The sequence below is a fragment of the Dermacentor albipictus genome, chromosome 9 (genome assembly GCF_038994185.2).
Source record: "Dermacentor albipictus isolate Rhodes 1998 colony chromosome 9, USDA_Dalb.pri_finalv2, whole genome shotgun sequence".
NCBI lineage: Eukaryota > Metazoa > Arthropoda > Arachnida > Ixodida > Ixodidae > Dermacentor > Dermacentor albipictus.
In genome coordinates, this window is record NC_091829.1 from 24,726,925 (window position 1) to 24,748,576 (window position 21,652).

Genomic DNA, 21,652 nt, shown 5'->3' on the forward strand with positions numbered 1-21,652 from the left:
AGAGACGCGTTGCCGTTCTTGCTCAATGGGACGAAACCAGGGGAAGAGGAGCGGCGAGAGTTCGCCGTTGCCAAGCCGAGCGAGGTTCCGGACGCCCCAACCACTCAGACTCAGCTGCCCCTCTTAAGCGATAGCGGAGAGCGCCGTGTATATCATCGAAAGCGCCGGAGTCGCGCGAGACAACGAGCGAAGAGCCCTCGGACTCTTGTTGGCGCGAAGGGCACGCATCGTGACAGAAGGTCCGGCGGCGGCACTACCCGGCAGCTCGACGGCCGTTCGCATAGCGGCGGTGAGTTTTTGTTTTCACTGTATTAGCCACAGCAGTAGTAGTAGTAGTAGTAGTAGTAATAGTAGTAGTAGTAGTAGTAGTAGTAGTAATACGAAACTATATCTACTTAAAACATTTTTTTTTTACTTTTTCAAGATTAGACATACGGCGCGCTTGGTAACCCGTAGTCCAGGATTCCGTTGGCTGCCTGCGCCATATCTCTGCGTCAACATATAGTTAGCCACGGTATAGTGAACTAGAATATATTCTAGTACACTGTAGCCACGGCAACGTGGTCTGCAGGTGCTGTTGCTGTCGTCAGCCGCTCGGGGCCAAGTGAGAAGGCGAATGCGGTTTCGGGTGGGAGGGCGTCAGGGAGTGGGTGGTGCACAGAGCACGTGCGGCGTGTCGGGGTATCCGCCACACACGACACACTCAGGCGGAGCGGGGGGATCGGGTTTTTGCCCGTAGGTGCAGCGTTGTCGGTAGTGGGGGCAGGTAGATGGTAGTCATTATCGCAGTTGCCGCGCTCGCGTGCTCTCTCTCATGTCGGGAGTGATCGTGTCCGACTCGTTGAAGAATGCAGCCAACCGCTTCGAAGCAGAGCATGGAGCTACAAGAGCTCCGGATTAATTTTGTCGACCTACATTGTTTTCACCATTGTAACGTGGTTGCCCCTGCAGGGAATCGATCACGGGACCTAGCGCTGAGCAGCATATCGTGATACCCGCAGAGCACACAGGGCCACAGCGGCAGATTAACACAGTGAAAAAAAAAAGAAAGTTAGCACCCTTGCCCTTAAAATGTAAGACTAAACTGCTGATTGCGACAAATGAAGTTTTTCGTTTCTTTTTCTGGCATTTTTTTCCGTGGCAAGTAAACATGATAATATCTTCAACGGACGGCTCGATAACTACATGAAATCAACTTGAATAGCTATCACCCTCAAATTATGGCGTCGGATACATATATATATATATATATATATATATATATATATATATATATATATATATATATATATATATATATATATATATATATGTGCTCTTACCGTAATAGGAGCCCTGGTAAGCTAGGAAACGTGCAAGAACAAGAAACGGGTGGCGCCGCCGCCTTGAAGTTCCCGCACTAGCGCGCCGTGACGTCATAGATTGGGATGGCATTTCTTCCGAGCAGAAAAGATGGAGTCGTAAAACGAACTTGGCAAGTTTTGAGAACGTTTTATAAAGCCACAGGTGGTTCAAATATGTCACAACTGGAGCTTTGAACTTCACTTTCGCTTCTAATAACCAACCTATTGTTGAGAAATTACCAAAAATGCAGTTTTGAAAGAAAACTTTGTCTAAGGATTTCTCTTTAGTGTCTCTTTAACGGTAATTGTGTTATTATCATTTAAGCTCTGCTGGACAGGAAGTGGGCAACGCCTGAGAAAGGTAGCTCCGCGAGCGCGGGTATATATGGTTGCAGTTGCATCCGTGTGGATTGCCACCAGTCCCCGCAATCCGGGACAAGGAAGTGCTGAATATTAAGTTCCCTCCACAGTTTCGCGTGGGGTCCCCGCTATCGCTCGAGGCCCATGTCACGCGAAGCACAGGCGCTGCTGCTGGTTTCGAGAACTGATTACTTCGCTGTATCTCTTGGCAGGCGGCGGCAAGTGAACCTCTAGAGCGAGTGCCATTCTGTCTGAATGCCTCGATGTCCAAAGAAAGTGCTTCTCGCGCTGTCTACTTAATTTAGTGGTTTCAAATGTAGCACGTACTGCAAGGCTAGCAAATATACAGGAGGAAGTCCCAGCGCGAAGATCTGTAATGAGGCGTCTCATGATGTATTACGTTTAAAGGAGTACTGGCACGAAAATTTGGCGTCCCCCTTGCAGTGTTTAGCCAGTTGTCGACTCGATGGTTACGTTGCGATGCCTCGCTTCCTCGAGAACACCACAAATGAACTATTTCGTCAACTTTTGTACGGCCTGCCTAAAAAACCTCGTGAAACGCAGCGCGGCTTCGGACGTAAAAAAACGTGTTAGTCGTCGCATCACCAAAAGTGGAAGTGCCGGGTTGAAGGTCGTGCAATGACACTGTCGCCGAAAGCTGCCAAACACCCCCTCCGATTAGTTCGCTTCTCTCGGAAGCGCAGTGGGACGCCCTCTTCCCGACTGTCCCCTCGAGTACTGAAGTGTGTGCGCGTGTGTTTGCACACGTTAGGTGCGTCTGGTACGCTACAACAGCAGGTTTCGGTGACGCCATTGCAAACATATATTCACCTCCGAAGCGACACTGCTCTTGTCGCGCGTTTTGAAACGGTCGTATTAAAGGCTACCGTAATTAACTATTCGCTACGCTTTAGGGGAATTGAGATTGCATAACGTAATTTCTGAGTCGAGGGTTATCCAATAAGGTAATAAAAACAGGACAAAAAATTTATATCAGTACTTCATTAAGGGGAAAAACATTAGCTCGGGACCAACTCCGATTGGCCTATTCCAGAAACTTGTACAACGCAAAAAAATACTCTCGTTACCCAGTCGCTCAACCGATTCGAATGAGAGCTGTTAGGAGAAAAAAAAGTCGAATTTCACAAGCTGCAGAAAGCCGGACTTTGATTAAGTGCCTCAGAGGTTTTATAAAAAAAAAATGCCGGAAATGTCAGTCATGTAAAAGAACAGACGCCCAAACTTTACATATTTCTAACTCCGTAAAAGAACAAATGTCGCAGTCTTGTAAAGCCCATCTGTTGGAGCACCTCAAGCGGAAAAATGGGATGCGTGAGCACATGTGAAATTTCTTACAACGCTTACGAGGGTTTTGTACAAGTCCTACTCGCAAATTAATGGCGCATTCCAGAGCGATATATGGTAACAATGTCTCAATGGGTGCACTTTGCGGAATTGCGATATATATTTTTTTCTTTTTCCTATTGTCACTGAGTTACCAGTATCGTACATTTGATGATTCAGTCTTCGCTACTGTGAGATTTTCCACAATATTCGTAACAATATATTGATGAATTTCCCCACAAACCTGCTCATATAGCAGAGTTAATTTTTTTTTCTTTTCATGATGTCTACCAAGTTGACATTTCCAAATTCCCTGAGTTTTCCAGGTCTTCCCTGAGTGCCTTTGCAAAACTTCCAGAGTGACATAGAACTTTTGTTTTATGTCAAGACGGGCAGACGGCATGTCGCCCGATGCTGTCACTCGTTAGCAAGCATGTTAGAATATAACAAAAATGGCTTATTCCAGTTTGAATAGCGAGGAGCAGTGGTTATTTTATTCAAAAATAAAACAGAAGGGAGGGCTTAGTAAAATGCACAGCGATAGCTTCGAAAAAAAAAATGGTCAAGCCCATTGCAAATCGAGTCAAACATTTTCAAACACGAATGAAAAGAGGTGCATACAGAAGCAAATATTTGCGACTATGAGCTATTTCTATCAAGTGATAGCAAGCTCATTGGCATGAGACCAGGGCCCGCTTGCACAAAACTCTTTAGTCCGGTCTTATTCTGATATTCAGGCTCATTCGAATCTTATTGGAGGCTTAATCTTCCCTAGCCGGTAAGTCGCTTGCACGAAAGACACTAGACGGAAACAAGATGCCAAATTAAGATTGAAATGAGACCGGAATCTAGCCTGCTTCGAGCTGGCTTACCCAAAAGTTCCACAAGTGATGTTCCCTCTCAGCTGCTCTATAGTCAACCTCAGCTGACCTTTTACACACTCTCAGCCCGCGCACAACGCCTCAGTCTTGCGTTTCACTGCTGTAAAGGATCGGATTCCGCGGTGCCGCCGTGGACGTCTGCAAAACGAGCCGATGTTTATGTTCGCGACGCCTGCCTCATCGGCGTGGAAGGCACGTACAATAAAGGTAAAGTTTCACCGCCGCTCGGCTATATACTCGTCGGTTGCACTCAAAGTTCGTTGACTTCTATCTGCGCGCGTCTGTCTATAGCGGACGCATTTCGCGCCCCTATAGCCCGGTGACCCGGATGTAGCAAGCACACGCGATGGAAGACGAAACGAACACTCCAGCGTCCAGCAACGACGCCCCGGCTCCTCAGCCCCAGTCAGGGCCGGATTAAGAAAAATGGGGGCCCCGGGCTAATGCGCATGCAGGCCCCCTTTCCCTATACTGACCTCCCCCCCCCCCACTCCCTGTCGCCTGCTACGCTACTGGAAATATGCCATGTTTCATTTTATTTCCGCCAAATTAAAGAGAACGAAGTGCGATCAACGGGATTCATATTATTGTTATTATTGTAAGGAAAACAACAAAACTTGCTTGAACGCGTGGTCTTGCAAACACCAACACATATGTTCACTTTGTAATTATTCTGGATTCTGTTTTCAGCAAAAGCTAGGCTTTAAGGAAAAGTTGAGTGCACTCGAGACGAACAAGAACGTAGAAAAGACAACACAGCTCAGATGTCGATCCTTCTGAAGCTAGGCTTTGTTTGCATCACTAAGTTTAATCCCGTGAGGAGACGCATGGTTGTATCCAAACATTATTTATTAAAATTCGAGCAGCAATCGTTATACACATTACTCGATAAATATGCAATAGATATACACAATACTTAAGGCAATGGAAACACCATCAAAATGCACTAGAATACAGATGAAAATTACCAACTGTAATTACAAAACATTTTTTGAAAATATTTTCGTTCACGGTAAGACAAGCAAGGACGACACTAAATAAACGTGGCACTATCAAAAACAACAAAAATACAGTTCTTTATAAGCACGCTAAATATCACGAGAAGAACAAACAAGAGACGAACAGCGAAGATTTGCATATCTTGAATTACACTGCTCAGCGTTTCATTGGCAACGTGGAGGCTGGGAGGCGACACAACGAACTTATTGGAACTATTCATGTATAGCGCAAACAGTCCTCTTTTAAAATGGCATCTTTCGCGCCTTCGCTTTGGGGAAATCAGATATAGGCTGTTCGAAGGATAGATCGCGGAGGAGGTCACTTTCAATGGACATGATAGCAAGCGAGTTCACCTTGTCGTCAAGGACGCTCGAACAAAGGCGATTTTTTTATCAGCGACAACTTGGAAAACGATCGTTCGGTCTCCCAGTTTACCACGGGTATGCTTAGGTACATTCGCAAAGCAATAGAAAGATTCGGAAACACATGAATAAGCTTTCTCTCGTGCAGCAACTTCATTATTCCCAGGGGACTCGTGTCCTGGCACACAGAGTTTTGCAGCAAGTTCGCAAACTGAACGATTTCAGCAGGAAATTGTGGCTCCAAATCATTTTTGTAGGTTTTCACCAACTTCTCAGCCTGCTGTGCCAGAGAGGCCTCGTTCCCAACTTCTGTCAGCAATTTTAAGAATCCGAACCTTTCGCAGAGCTCAGTGTAGGCAGCCTTTCGCACTCGCAAAGCAGAGCCTAGACTGTCAAGTACAACATTGTAGGTCTCTACGACAAACCTTTTTCTACCCTGTAGCGCACTATCGCTTTTTCCGTCCGGGTGCTTACTCAAAACGATGCGTTTGCCCTCATCCTGATAACATTCATTGGTACTTAGCGTGCGTGCTCTTTCTTCGAAGGTATCAAAGAGAGGTCGCAAAGAATTAACAAAGCCTTCTAGCGAGCTCAGCAGGTCTACAGCTGTTGAAATATCTAGGCCTGGTTTCTGAAGTGCTACGCTCGTTTTGTAAAAGCGCTCCAAGATTTCACTCCAGAAAATCGCCATGAATGCAGTCTCTACACTTTGTCATTTTCTTGAAGAGAGACTGCACTTGTTCCTAGTGTCACCATTTTCTTCCTCGTTCTTTGATATAGCTTCAAGGCAACACAAGACTGCATTGAAATTTTTCAGAATGGCCTTACATGATTGAGCGTGTCTTGACCACCTGATCTCAGAGAGGCTTTTCAAAACAAGCTGCTGGCCAGTTCCGCCCATGCTGTCCAAAAGATACTTCCATCGCTTAGGTGAGGCAGCAAAGAACACATACAGTCTCTGAATTACAGTGAAAAATTTGACTGCCTCAAGGCAACTATCAACGCTACACGCGCCAACTAAGTTCAGTGAATGACCAGCACACGAGACGTAGACTGCCAATTCGTTCAGGTCTTTGATTTGACCTTACAGTCTTTTGTACTTTCCTGACACATTACTCGAATTAGCATATGCTTGGCCCCTACAATCATCAATTGAGATGCCATTGGTCGTCAAGAGAGTCATCGCGGTAGCGAAAAGATACAAGCCGGTATGCGATTCTATTGGAACAAATCCAAGAAAGCATTCGTACTCTTTCCCATTTATATAGTATCGTAAAACAACTGACAGCTGATCAACGTGAGTAAGGTCTGGAGTCGAATCAACAAGAGAAGTGCTTTGCGCGTTTCACTTCGTCAACGAGACATTCCTTGACAGCCTTTGCCATATGCTCGATAAATTCATCACAAATGGTTTTTGACAGACACGATGGGTGACATTTTCCTTTGTTCCCGTAGCGTTTGATGTGCTCCTCTAGAAAGGGATCAAACCTGGCAATGGCCTCATACATTCCCAAATAATAGCCATTTCTCGGTGAACCAAAAATTCCTCACTGCCCCTAAACGCTAGGTTGCGCTCAGCTAGAAGCTTAACTACAACGACTACGCGCTTCAACACCTCTGTCCAGTAAACGGTCTCAGTGACAAGATGCTTAACCAGCTCCTTGTCAATTGTGCTGCTCGAGTTAGAGTGGGCGAGCCATGCTGCCACGTAGTTCTGGTGCTCGACGCTATTGGCATGCGCGCAAACCTTTTTTTTCTGCCCTTTTCCAATCAGAAAATCCGTGCGTGGTGAAAGCACTGGGGTTGCCTGAAATCGAAAATAGTTTGCACATGATACAGCAAACGGAACCTTTGGACTCCGAGTACATTAACCAGCCTCCCCATTTACAGCCTTTCGCACGAAAAGATGAGGTGACATATAGCGTTTCTGAGTTTTGTATTGCTATCGCTGCCAAATGTCGACAGCCTTGTCGCTGGCAGGGAACCATGGAAGCAGGTCACTAATGGCGGCGCGTGACTCAACCGCTACGCGAAGCCGCCTATTCTACATCACAGACAGGATCGCAGGCCATCGCTTTCTGGTGGACACTGGTGCAGAAGTGAGCGTCATTCCTGCCTCCCGCCTCGACCGACACCGTTGTCCGAGGACTGCGCCTTTGCAAGCTGTGAATACATCCACAATCGCAACATGCCAACGCTCTTTCACCATTGACCTGGGCCTGCGTCGCATATTTCGGTGGATTTTCCACCTCGCCGATGTGTGCTTCGCAATGCTAGGTGCGGACTTTCTTACCCATTTCGGTTTGAACGTGAATCTCCGCTCCCGTGTACTTGTCGAGTGTACGACCAGCCTCTCCCTGCAAGGTGTTCTCGCACCGCTGTCCGGCTCTACGCAAGTAGCTTGCCTTTAGGGTTACGGAATGCAGGCCAGACTTTTCAACGCTTCATCAATGAAGTCATACGTGGTTCACCACCAGTTCTTCACCAGAGCAGCACGCTGACCATCTGCGGTTGCTGTCTTCGTGACTCCAGGAACATGGCTTGACTATCAACACAGCCAAATGTGCCTTTGGTGTTGACAACGTCGAATTTCTTGGACACCTTGTCACACCTGAGGGAATCAAGCCATTGGACAGTAAGGTTCAAGCTCTGCGGCATTTTCTACGCCCAAAGTCGCTTCGCAAGCTCCGCAAATTTCTCGGGCTTCTGAACTTCCATCGTCGGTTTCTGCCTAATATAGCGCGCATCATTCTACCTCTGATCGACATGCTGAAGTCTACAAAGGCACCATCTCCGATCTTGGAGTGGACATCCGAAGCAGACGCCGCCTTCCAAGAAGCCAAGAATGCCCTGGCAAGCGCCACCCTCCTAGTGCATCCCCTTATCGACACGCCCATACGGCTCATCACCGACACTTTCTCCAGTGCCGTCGGTGCAGTTCTGCAACAATTCCAGCAGAATCTGTGGTGTCCACTCGGTTTCTTTTCGCAGAAGATAAAGCCGGCAGAAGCTCGATACAGCACTTTCGACCGCGAACCTGTCTACCTGTCCTTTCTATAACCTGTCTACCTTGGCATTCGCCACTTTCGCCACCTTCTCGAAGGTACCGCGTTCCACGTACTGACAGATCACAAGCCGCTCACATTCGCTTTTCGTGGAAACCACAGCACACACACGTCCCGGCAAATTCGGCACTTGCATTTTAACTCCTAATTCACGGTCGACCTCCGGTACATCGAAGGACCCGTTCATGCGATTGCCGATGCCCTGTCACGTGTCGACGCGCTTTCCGCTGCTGCTGTGGACTTCGACATAATCGCAGAGGCACATGCTGACAATGATCTGCGTGACCTGCGTGTAGGGTCCACATCGCTCTCGTTTTCTGAGGTGCCACTGCCGTTCTCCGGTACGATGGTCTGCGACATGTCAACAGGCTGTACCCGTCCATTTGTGCCTTCCTCGCACAATCTTCAAGTTTTTGGCAAGCTACACGACATCCCTCAATGCGTCGGTCCTTTCTATTCTCGCCCTCCTTCCGCCGCGCGTTCGCCCCACGGACCACTTGAAGCATCTTCTTGGACGCCCGATTTTTCGGACCCCCTAAGGTCTCAGACAAATCAGACAAAAATATATGCATGCCTTTTACTGCGATGACTGTGATGTGCTGGTCAACAGTGGACGGCCGCCCGGCGGTGGATTGAAGCAGGAGAAAGAAAGCAAATTAAATTGTGGGGTTCGACGTCGAAGCTGCAAAGTGGGTCATGGCGGAGAATGAGGTGTAGTGGGTAAGCCACGGAGTGATGCAAGAGAGTAAACAAGTTTCTGAAATGTCTGTGCGCTAGAAACTATCATGTGTGCGGTGTGGAACACCTCCCATTCTAATGCAGTCCGGCGTCACAGAAGAGGGGCAGTGCGCACGTAAATCTGCAGTACATCACTGACCTGCAAGCCATCTGACACAGCCTTTACATGCACCCATGTTTCCTTAAGATTCCCTCTCCAGAGCAAGACCAATACAACATCATAAGAGGAAATGTTCCAGGAAATATATTAAAAGATATCCTCTTAAGGGAATACAGGGTGTCTACCAAGTTGTCATTTCCAATTTCCCTGAGTTTACCAGGTTTTTCCTTAGTGCCCTTGCGAAATTCCCTCGGTGACGCAGAACTATGTTTTATGCTAACACGGGCTGAAACTATGCCACCCGATGCTGTCACTCTCCATTAAGCGTGTGAAAAAATAAAGAAAAAACGACTTAATCCAGTTTGAGTACCAAGGAGTAGTGTTTATGTTATTCAAGAAGAGAATAAAAGTGAGGGGTTAGTAAAATGTACAGCAAATAAAATGTATTCGAAAAAAATTGCAAATCGAGTCGGACATTCTCAAATACGAGTAAAAAGGAGATACACACAGAAGAAAGTATTTTCGACTATGAGCTATTTCTACCGAGTGATAGCAAGCTCATAGGTATGAGGCCAGGACTTTGCCACAAGTGATATTCCCTCTCATCAGCTCGATAGTCAACCTCAACTGTCCTGACACACTCTCAGCCCGTGCACAACGCCTCAGTGTTGCGTTTTACTGCTTTAAAGAGTGTATTTTGGTTTGCATTAGGGACACCTGCATCTCGGCGTCAGCCAACATTTTGTTGAGCTCAGGCTCCTTCAAAGAAGAGTCGACATGCTTCCTTCCTCGTTCATCCCTCAATGCGTCAGTCCTTTCTATTCTCGCCCTCCTTCCACCGCGCGTTCGCCTCACTGACCATTTGAAGCATCCTCTTGGACAGTTCCAGTCAACGTCCGATTTTGCGGACTCCCTAGGGGCCGCGAAAATGTCCGAAAAATCGGGCAATCAGAAAAAAAAATATATCCATGCCTTTTACTGCCTCCAAGTGGCTCAGTTCGCCACAGGCACGTCCGAAGAAAGCTCCGAAGGATTGCCAGTACACTTATTAGGCACATCGGTGCTCGTAATGTGACAAGAGACCGCATGTGCACGCGTGTATAATTAAGAAATACATACTGTGTTCAGTGACAATTTTCCCTTGCCACGCTTAAGCTTCACCGCAATACTTTGCGTACGCTTCACCACGTCACAGTTCTGTACTGAGGCGAAGCTGACTTTCAGAAACAAAAATCGTGCAACGCGCCGTGCTTTCCGAGCGTCGAAGCCAATGACGAGGATTACAAAGGCGGAGTCAGTGTCATTGCTGACAACAGCTAATTCTTTCAATGAAAACCATACCACCGATCGGCAAGAAGCTCGAAGCAGCTAGGCCTACCGTTGCCGCGGTGTTGGCTACTACGGCTGTCAGCGGATCTGGGTGCGAGAGCGCCGGTTCGAGGCGGTGAGATAATCAAAATGGCGGTGGCAGTGGCTTTGATTAGTGCCATTTCGGACCTGGGGTAGCGGCAAAAATTCCGGAAAATCGGACGGCGAAGGGTTCACGGGTCTGAAATTTCAGACGTTTTCATACATCGACTCTATGGGGTACGTGGTGGTGCCGCGAAGCCGTCCGAAGTATAGGGCATGTCCCGAAAATTGGGGGTCCGGAATATCTGCCGTTGACTGCACACTGGCAACTCCTCGAGCCGACGACACGGCGTGAAAGACGATTTGCTACGATCGCTCTCTGTTACTCGAAGTAGCATTAGCGTGACTTTCGTTCCCTTTCAATAAAATTACGGCTAATTTTCCCTGATAGAGGCACAAATTCCCGAGTTTTCCCTGAGCATTTCCAGACTATTCAAAATCCCCGAGGATTCCCGGTTTTCCCGGTTCGTAGACACCCTGCTTTTACATAAAACAAACCTCGCCAAAACCGGCGCAGTGACCGCCGTGCCAAATGGCTTCTCATTTCTCCTGTGCTTACGGACGATCTCCTGACGTATGGCTTACCCTTCAGAAGATAGAACAGTAGTAGTAATGCATAAAGATAATATATTGCGCGCCAACGAATATATTCAGAATTGAAAGAGCGAGCAGGAACAGCAGAATGCAAAAAGGAACGATAGCACAAGTTTATGATATGTATAAAGAGACATATGTAATTCAACAACCATTTGAAAATTGCTACGCAAGTGGCAGCGTTAAAGTGAAACGGCGAGTCATCGAGAATTTCATGACTCTGAATTGGATTGTCTGTTTCCCGTAGTTAGTTGGAAGCCTTGGAAGAATATATTTGGAGAATCTAGAAATGTTAAGACAATGATCTGCACGGTGTCTGTAATGAATAAAACGTTTGATCCATATGAATTAGGCGATAAGCCTTTTTACACAAGCGCGTCGCAGCAGATATGGATGTTACATGCACATATTGGCGCTTGAAAGCGCTATCACATTGAATATCTGCAGGGTTTTGGACTACGGCCTTAGTTGGGCAAAATCGAATGCCTAGATGTACCACGCTAGACGTTCCACTTCGAATCTCCAATGACAAATAAGCTATTAAAAAAAATTTTCGTGAGTTTAATGACGCCCTTGAGAACCAGTTTGATGAGTTTCTTCACATAAACGAAGTGTATAAAATGTTAAAGGGAAACTAAATGAGAATATTAATTCGACCTACAAGATCTAGTTTCTGTAACAACGAATTAGTCCTTCGTAGCGAGAAAAGTGCCTTTGTGAGTGAGAAAATGACGAAACAACGGGAAAATCAGAGTGGCCCCACCTGTCGTGGAATATGGTAATTCTTTTTTTTATGGGGTTTTACGTGCCAAAATCACTTACTGATTATGAGGCACGCCGTAGTGGAGGACTCCGGAAATTTCGACCACCTGGGGTTCTTTAACGTGCACCTAAATCTAAGTACACGGGTGTTTTCGTATTTCGCCCCCATCGAAATGCGGCCGCCGTGGCCGGGATTCGATCCCGCGACCTCGTGCTCAGTCGCATAACACCATAGCCACTGAGCAACCCCGGCGGGTAAAAAACTCGGCAGGTATGCATATAGAGTGTCCCAGCTAACGTTACCCAAGCTGGTCAACGAAAACAAAAATATTTATAAAACACGGCGCAATATACTATACTGAGACCTGCGGCGCTTGGTCCTCACCCCTCTGACGACCGAACATGGCAGGTGCTATAATTATATCTTGCATTGTATTTTTTTTTCAAGTATTTTTTTTCCTTTCAACAGCTTGGCTAATGTTAGCTGGGACACATGGTACAATAAGAGGTTTACAAATACACAGGATGGACAGACAGGATGGACAAGCAAGTAATAAGATAGGTTTAAAAAAAGAAAGAAGAAATGGGAAGGAAAGTTGCCTAGAAATAGTTGTACTAACTCGTATTTATATAGATAAAAGCAAACGGCAGCATTAAACATGAACTGCATAATTTTTCACGAAATTACAAATATAAAACTCCAAGTTACTATAAGGCACACCAAAGAGAAAAAAAAATAGTTTATCGACGTGGAGGGGATTACATTGCATTCTAACGAAATTAAAGTGTATGCGTAGTGAGTTATGAAATATATCTTTCGGGAACAAAGAGCGAATATATTTCGAAATCTGTGGTGTCAGTAACATACCGGCTCTGCGTTTCAGGTGCAAAATTCAAAAACGACACTGCGTATAATGTTCTTCGCTAATTATAAGCTTTTCTGAACGCCTGAATTAATTTTTTAGAGAATCAGAAAGATGAGCGAAAAACACAAATACTTTACCAATGAAAATCGTAATAGCATTAGGGGGGAGAGTGTCGTGCGGCTAACGGAGCGCTCGTTAAGTTGACAATATAAAGAAAAATTAAATGCGACCAGATCGTATATGTTTAGCTTGGAAGGTAAGCACATCGCTCGGAATACGAAGATGTTTAACACGAGGCTTTCTTGTTTCTCCGCAGACCATGCAACTCAAAAGTTTGATCGTTCTTGGAACAGCCCTGGTCGTTGCATCAGGTAAGACCATCCCGAGCAAGTTTTAGGTACGGAGGAGTCTGAGAACATCTTAGCACTGTAAATAGGAATGGTGACTTTATGTTGTCTGTCAGCGCGCACTGACAAGTATGACGTTATGAAGTATGAGAGAGAAAGAAACCAAGACGAGAAAAGACAGGGAGGTCAACCAGACCAGCGTGCTGTTTGCTACCCTACACTCGGTGTAAGGGAAAGGGGGAATGTAAAGAGGGAGAGAGTAAACACCGATTGCACGTGGAAGGATGCACAGGAGCGCTCGGTGCAGTTCAAGTACTGCACTAGTGCACGAATCGCTTTTTGTGCCAGTGATGGATATGGCCACGGTCTGAGTATAATCTGACTCAGAGAACTGACCCTAGTCCAGTCGGTTTAAGGTTGTCCGGATAGAGAGCACTTGGACGTCGTAGCGGGGACGGATACACAGTAGGGGCCCGATGGTTTCCTCGCACCTACACGAGTATCACGTCGGCCTATCGGCCTTTCCTATACGACAGGAGTAGGCGCACTTAAACGTCACTCCCAAGCGGCACATCAACGTTGCTTTGCCGCGGGAGATTCTATAAATGGTAGTCGCAGCCGTAGCGAGGGCTCCAGCTGACGCATTCAGCAATTGTGTGAGGTAATCAAGGAAGCAAAGAAAAAATTTAAAAAATAAAGACATTGTCCGATAACGGACTTTGTGTCGGTGCTCCTCGAACGTGCACCAGGGCGCATGAGCTACGGGAACACTGTAATAGGAAACATTGGTTGCGCTTTCTAGACAATCACATGTAAGAAGACAGGACAGGCGCAATCCTGCGCCTGTCCTGTCTTCTTACATGTGATTGTCTAGAAAGCGCAACCAATGTTTCCTATTACAATGAACCAACTTGCCCAACAACGCATCCTGCGGGAACACGTCGGATCGCTTCGAACGCTGCAGGCGCTCGGGTGCGCTTCCTGCAATGCGAGGACGGCAGCTTGTGCCCCGACGGCGCGACGTGCTGCAAGATCGACGACGAGGCGTGGGGCTGCTGTCCCTACGAGTTCGGCCAGTGCTGCGAGGACGGCCGCCACTGCTGTCCGACGGGCTACAGCTGCGACGGCGCCAACAGCAGCTGCACGCACAAAGTCACTCAGAAGCGGCTCTTCGGGACGGTGCTCGAGCGGGTCCCGCCGCTCGCACGAGACCAGCGCGATCAAGTGTCCGGAGGTGAGACGCCGCAACATAAAAATGGCTGTGGCTTAGCTAAGGTTAAGCCCAGGATGCGAAGCATACCAGCTTTTATTTTAACGCGACAGCGTTAAGGAGCTCGTGTCGCAGAAAAGCCCGGTTTCACCTGTTCCCTGAAATCGCGTCGGGCGGAACGATGCTTTCTCCCTTCCCCTCTCCGCAGTCACCGCTGTCTCGGCTTGTCTTTCTCGATGAATACCCCCCCTTCTGGTGTCGTCGGCGTCGGCTCAGGCGTGCGTCGCTTGCTCAGGCGCACATTTCGTTGTCGCGCCGAACGCTGCGCTGCTCGACGCTCACCGCGTCCGATGAGGGGCGCGTAGTCGCTGCGCCGTAGCCCATTGTCTTACACCCCTTGGCGGTTCGATCGACGGGAACGCTGTCGCGTTCCACTCTTGAAGGCGAAGCTTAAGCGTCCGCTTAATATGGCAGCTACGCGGCCGTGCGCGGCGCAGCAAGGAAGAGCGTGGTTGTGCGGCTAGTATGCTTCGCATAAAAAGCTTTTGCAGCGAAAGCAGTTTACTGGCTCGAAACGATGAAATGTATAGTGAGTAGGTCGACGGAAGTGAAAGGCCACACGCGCCATAGTGGATTCCTTCTAGAGTCCGCCACTGGTCAATCGCGCGGCTATATATGTCAGCTGCACTCTTTATAGAAAGTGATTAGAGCGTTGAAACAGGCAGGGGGCGATTACAAGGACAGACGCAAGCACTCGTGTCCGTCCCTTTCGTGTGTCTGCGCTGTAGTCGCTTTAGCTATGCATTACCAAGCTAGCGCGTTCGTATATATTGCGTTCTATAGTCTCGCATATTAGTATCATGTTTCTAATGCCATCCCCTTTAAGTAAGGGTGAAGACGAATAGTCACCTGGGCCTCTGTAAGCTACTTACGTGCTACCACATCATAATCTAACACTGTGCCTATCCGCTTTAGCTCGTAAGGTTACCCATGGATGTGACCATCCCACCCCCATCACTTTGCCGCTTTTTTGGCCACCGATTATCTAAACCTCTTTTGTTTATCTCGACCGCTGACAAGCTGAAGCTCCCCTCAGCTTTGAACCTAAGCGCTTCCGGAAGGAGGGCGGTCCTTACGGCTCATGCTGTATGAAAGTCCTGGCATTCCATTGCTATGCACTCAGCCGCCTACGGATTCCTTCTGCAGCGGACCGATGAGACCTCACTCTGTTTCGAATATTCGCTCACGTGTGTTCCATGCGTGTGTTCCATGCGTGTGTTCCATGGCCAGAAAAGCATTCTGGCCTCGAAACGCAAAGGCACTGCCCTGTGTGTTATCGCACAAATGTTGTTTCTCGATTTTATGCGCACCCTGTTTGTGAGTCTCTACGGACTTTATTGTTACCATCAGTTGCACCCAATTTAAAGTCTCTGTTTATGTTTTAATGACTCGGGGTTGACAACCTGTACCTTCGAATTAGCGCTCCTCCTTCTAGGATATATGTCCACGCTTTTGAGGCACAGAGGATGCACATATTTAGGTTACAGGAATTCACTGACTACCCGATAAAAGGGTCTATCGCATGTTATCTCGACTTGGACTCTCCTTGGCAACACTAAAAGCAATGGTACGGCTACGATGGAGGCCCCCATCTAGCCTCTACAGCTGAAGACCTAGGATCAACAACGCACGCCCCCGAAGCTTAATCCGAGAAGGACCAAGTCAATTATGTGAGACGCGCTCGTAGAGTTCATTAATGACTCGTGACAACGATCTAGAGGATCTCCTATGGCGCCTCCACCGATACTATTATGGGATTTGCGCAGCAGATCCGAACAAAATTTCAAAGACAATTCAAAGATTTCAAGGATGCCAACGGCCAAAATATGAGAAGCTGAAACAAACTTTACTCGCACAATGCACTGAAAGATACTGAAATCGCCTTCTTAGCTGCAATTTCTTGCAGATAAGCAGGTTCAGGCGGCTCATCTGAGATGACTTTTCCATCGTAATGATGTCAATCGCTGTCTGGAATAAATGGTTACCAGTGTCTCGCCTTCAACCAAATTAAGATACTCGTCCTGTTAAAGCCAAATGCCCGAAGCTGACTTTTCGCCACTTCTAAAGCATAGGGCTCAAGAGAGAGAGAGAGAGAGAGAGAGAGAGCACTTTATTTGCACCCGTAAGGGAGTATGGGTGATCTGGGTAAGACGCAGCTCCCCCTCTACCTCGCCCCCCCAGACGTCGGCCGGAATTACTTGGCTTCCGGCGGCTGCCCGGGCTTGCCCGATGACTCGAAAAATAAGGCAGTTGTGGCTGAGATCTGAAACAACTATTAAAACGAAATGGTGGCCCGGCTTGGCCGCTTAATCTGGCTTTGTCTAGCTTCACGATGTCAACGGTGACATGAACATGCCTGTCCTTGGTGGAAGTTGGTGGCTGTGGATAAGCCACATTGCAAGCGTTGAGCAACACTCCCAAATGAGAATGTCTATGTTTCGCGACAGTGTCCACGCTTCATGGCCCCTATGCGGAGTTTGTTACTTTGAATGTTCAAAATTCGTCTCCAACCCCAGTTTTCAAGGAGCACATTCATCTTCGGGGAGTTTCTGAAAGGTCCTGGAATCTGTTTTTTCCAGGAGTAAGGGTTTTCAAAGATTTCAAGGAGGACATGTACGAACCCTGCCACTAACGCCACTGCGCTAGAGCGGGAAATATTTTTGGCAATGAACGCGTTCTGAACTCGAATAAATGTTAGAACGACGGCAGCGATTGCCCTGGTGTGCGGGCATAGTTTGGAGGAGGAGGAGGAGGAGCAGGAGGGCTTTAGATCGAACCACAGTGTCGGTTTATAGCCGCGCTGAATCACGTTTTCGCGCTATCGTTATGCCCGCCAACGATGCTCCCACAGGGTAAAGTACGATGGCCCGTCTCGCGGCGGCTTCGCCACCGGATCGACCTTCTTCGCTTGCGTAGCCGAGCCGCCGTCGGCGTCGCGAAACCCGAGAGCTTCGAATCTCAGCGCATCGCGAGCAGGGGCCGAGCCGACGACTCTCCGCGGGTGAGGCGCCATCAATGCATCCCGACACCGCGGCTTACGCGTCGGCGATGCGCTGCAGGTGGCTCGGTCACGTGAGCGCAGGTCGTTCACTGTGCGAGCGAACTCGCTCGTTCTCACGCTACCATAGGAGATGTGCAGTGATTCGGAGAGACACGAAAGAAGAACACTAACCTATATCTAGGCTGTCGTCAAGATTGAGTGGCGTGTGTACCGAATCTGATCTCCTAAATCCGGACAGGACGCCGATATACGGGAGAAATACCGATTTTCACGTCCCGAGTAGTCATCCAACAAAAACATCTCGGCGTTTCACACTAATTGACTCGGAAAACAGTGCTTTGCACGGGCAGTTCCTAGGGAGCGTGAATACACTCAAGAAACTTACGCGGCTGCGTTCGATCATTCAGGCGCGCACAATCAGTTTTAAAGACTGTCCCAAGATGATTCAATTAACAATTCAGAAGTTTGCATAGCGCGAAAACGTGCGGATGTAAATTAAGGCATGCCTTTGTGCCAGACGCCCGTTTGAGCTCTTCTCAGCCCCACAAAGCCCGACGTATAATTTTTGGTACGTTCAATTTGATGCACAAAATCTCCGATTTAAGTGCTGGAACACTAACGTACAGTCTACTAGCGTTTTTCGTATGCTGGAGCAAGTTCTCAGATGCGGACAGTGCAGCACATCGATTACTAATTGATTAGCTACCGCAGTAATTCTTTTACTCAACTATAATTTCACTGTTTCCTTCGTACAAACATATACTCATCATGGCAAGAAATAAATGTAAACATTTACGTGACACGATAATTTCGATGCTGTAAAGCAGTGATTCGGGCTTGTTGGTAAGACATCGTGAGGCTTGTAGCGCGTTAAAAAGACTTGTCTTGTCTTTTTAACGCGCTACAAGCCTCACGATAATTTCGAATAGCCATTTTTTTTTCGTTGTATGCCAGCCTTAGACCTCTACACCCTAAACGAAATAGTGAGAATCCTCAGATTGCCGTAAATAATGTAATATAACAGCTTTCCTAAAGCTAATCTTTGTTTCGTTTCCCATGACGCTACTGCATGTGTCGTGACGTCAGGAGGCAGTATGTGTGTGGTCACATGGGAGCAGGACAGTGCGACGCTTCGACACTCTCTCCGACTCCTTCGGTCACCTCGTATGCTGCTGCTCGTTGTGAAGGCCGATGTAGCAGAATGAAGCAAGACGAAGCGAGTCGCAGCAAGTGTCAAAATGTCGCAATGTCCTGCTCCCACGTGACCACATACGTATTGCCTGCTGACGTCACGACACGTACAGCAGAAAGGAAAGCGCAACTAGCTGCAGAAAAGCTATTATATTATCGAGGGCGCTGTAAGGCTTGACAGTAGTTTCTCTGGTGTTTAGAGTTACCGGATCTTAATTTAGAGCAAGAAATAATAATAATAATATTTGGGGTTTTACGTGCCAAAACCACTTTCTGATTATGAGGCACGCCGTAGTGGAGGACTCCGGAAATTTTGACCACCTGGGGTTCTTTAACGTGCACCTAAATCTAAGCACACGGGTGTTTTCGCATTTCGCCCCCATCGAAATGCGGCCGCCATGGACGGGATTCGATCCCGCGACCTCGTGCTCAGCAGCCCAACACCATAGCCACTGAGCAACCACGGCGGGTTAGAGCAAGAAAGAAGGAAGACTCGAAGATATTGTGTCAGTACCCCATTAACGCGAGTCCACGAATTTCACCCAAGGTAGCACACGTTGCGTACAAGTTAGTAGACTCACGTGAAGACGAGCTCGAAGAGACGGGAAAGCTTGTTCGTCTTATCAGAAAGTTGGTCTTGACAGAAGCAATCCACAGGACTCAAAATTTGTCATTTCTTCTGCGTTCAGATATCCCCGGCACAAAATAATAAATGAAACAGCTTTAAAAACAAAAGACAGACGTAAACAGCTACATTTAATAGACTTTTCTCACATAAAGCAAGGCTTTATGCACCATTAACCATTTCAGTGTCGTTTCTTTTTTTTTTTCGACGATGACGCTCCCCCGGCGGTTTTTTTTTTTTCGAATATTCTCAAACGCAAACCACGGTTTCTTGCTTATTATGCAGATGGGAAAGAACTGTCACGGATAATGACAGATGATAATGACATGTGGCCCTCGCGTTCCTCTCTGACAGAAGGAATAAGAAGCCACAGTATAAAAAAAAAAAATGACAGTCACTTTAGTATATGCTATGGAGGGTGAAGGCGAAAGCCTGCGTGCTCAAGAGACACTCATTAAATTAATCGACATTCTCATTCGAATGCATTACTTCTTATTATATGCTTTCTCCCATCAAAGGTCGTGGGGATGAGCGCCTTAAGTAAAGCTACCTTAATTAACTGTGCTTTAACTTAGCCTTCATTAACACGAAAGGTCGTGGGTTGGAGTGCCTTAGCTCTATATTAATTAACTGTGTTTTTTTGGCATGATTAGCGGCATCGATGTGGAAGACCACGACGACGATCGCGCGAGCAATGGCACGAGCGCTCCGATTTTCCATACCTAACCACGCGACCTTGAAACATGGACATTTAAGGCATTCGCCTTAAAAAACCAGCAGCAGACCCACAAACACCGTCGTTCTCAGCACTTTTTCGGGGTGTCAGGTTGAGAATCCCACGCGGCTCAAGTTGCCTCCTTATCTCAAGAACAGCTGTCATGCTAGCTCCGAGTCCGAGCTTGGCTCGTACATTTGCAATCAGTAGTGCCTCCGCTCTACTCAACAGTTGAAAGTGCCGCAGGAGCAGCCATATCAAAGCGATCACGCGGCCACGGTAAAAGAGGGGCGTTCTTTGAATCAGCGCGCAAAACGAAGGCAACACAAGAAGGAAGGACACAAGACAAGCGCTGTATAACAACTGAAGTTTATTAAGAAAAGCACAGAAAAGGAAGACACCATCTGCGTGCGCATGCCGTTAGGTAGCATGCTAACCAACGTTTGGTTGTTGGTTAGCATGTTGGTTAGCATGTTTTTGGCTACCGCCAAAAACCTCGATAAACGGGGCGTAGCGTAGGCCTCTTTCTTTAGAGCAGGCGCCAGTTCCTGCGGCGAGCTTCGCCGCATGGCCGAGCGAACCAGCACAGCAAGAGTCGAAAGCGAACGCGCAGGGAAGCGGGGGACGAAAGAGGCGAGGAGGAAAGCGGAGAGGAGGGTGCAACGGAACCAATGTGAGGTGGAAAGCGGAGGAGGGTAGGGCGAAAGCGCGAGAAGCGTAGTGTGGCGACGATCGCTACGAGAGGGCGCCAGAGGAGCGCGCGTCGTCTGGGAGATACATCGCGAAACGAAAACACGTATAGAGCTGTTCTCGAATTTTCCATTAGGGAGTATCGTGATCGCCGGTGCATTTTTCTTTCTTTTTTTTGTATCCTGAATTATAACAACCAATACTTTCCTTCTTGCAAGCAGCTTTAGCACTTCTGTTTTATTGAACTGGAACTTCCACCATTGGGCTTTTTAGGAGACGGAATGACGGCCGCAAGCCACGTATAGATCATCTGCGGAGGCGCTCACTCTCCGCGATGCAACCACGCCCACGCAGGGGTGCGTTCCACAGCCGCTAACAAGAGCAACAAAAGAATGCAGACTGAGTAAACCCCAGAGAGAGGAAAAAACATGTCTGTAGAAATATACAACACATGGCGGAACCACCTTGGAACTCGCCAATTTCCCGTTGCTGCACACATCCGAGAGGAGAAAGTAGAAAACGTACGGTTACGTCAGAGACATGGCAGGAATGAGACGCGGAAACGTAGCGGTACGTCAGTGGCACTGAAAGGGTGCAGCTATTTAGTGACTATTTCTTGCCGCGCTAGTCCAATTCATATGCGTTAAAAAAATTCAACATTTGCCCTAGGCTGTTCTATTAGGAAATTAGGAAAACGCTCCAAAGCAATCAATGAATTACCAGCTTCGTTATTTGTGAAGCTGGATCTCGTGACTCCTGACCTCACATAATTACCAGCCAGCAGACGCACATTGAGAACCTGCTCAATTATTGTTTCGTAGTGACAACCTTGCAGATTTTATTTAAACACCGACGCTGGTGCAGCTATACCATCTGGCCCAGCTAATGTCAGCCCAGCTGTTAAACCTCAGAAGTTTGACGACTTTACCAGGTTCGTATCAGCGGACCTGCTGTATTTCCAACAGCAGATCGTGTTTTTTTTTTTTTAC

At 47.5% G+C, this 21,652-nt stretch overlaps 1 protein-coding gene across 4 annotated transcripts in view; it reads left to right on the top strand.

Moving 5' to 3' along the window:
* Positions 1–59: 59 nt before the first annotated feature.
* The window catches only part of LOC135901915 (progranulin-like), a 68,711-nt gene continuing 47,118 nt past the window's right edge, over positions 60–21,652 (top strand). Inside the window, exons 1-3 of one of the 4 annotated variants that reach the window (XM_065431747.2) lie at positions 60–289; positions 13,141–13,195; positions 14,136–14,405. In XM_065431747.2, the coding sequence (XP_065287819.1) occupies positions 13,144–13,195; positions 14,136–14,405 (322 nt within the window). In that variant the 5' untranslated portion in view covers positions 60–289; positions 13,141–13,143. The remainder of the gene's footprint in view (positions 290–13,140; positions 13,196–14,135; positions 14,406–21,652) is intronic. The other 3 variants (XM_065431745.2, XM_065431746.2, XM_065431749.2) reach the window with 3 other exon arrangements.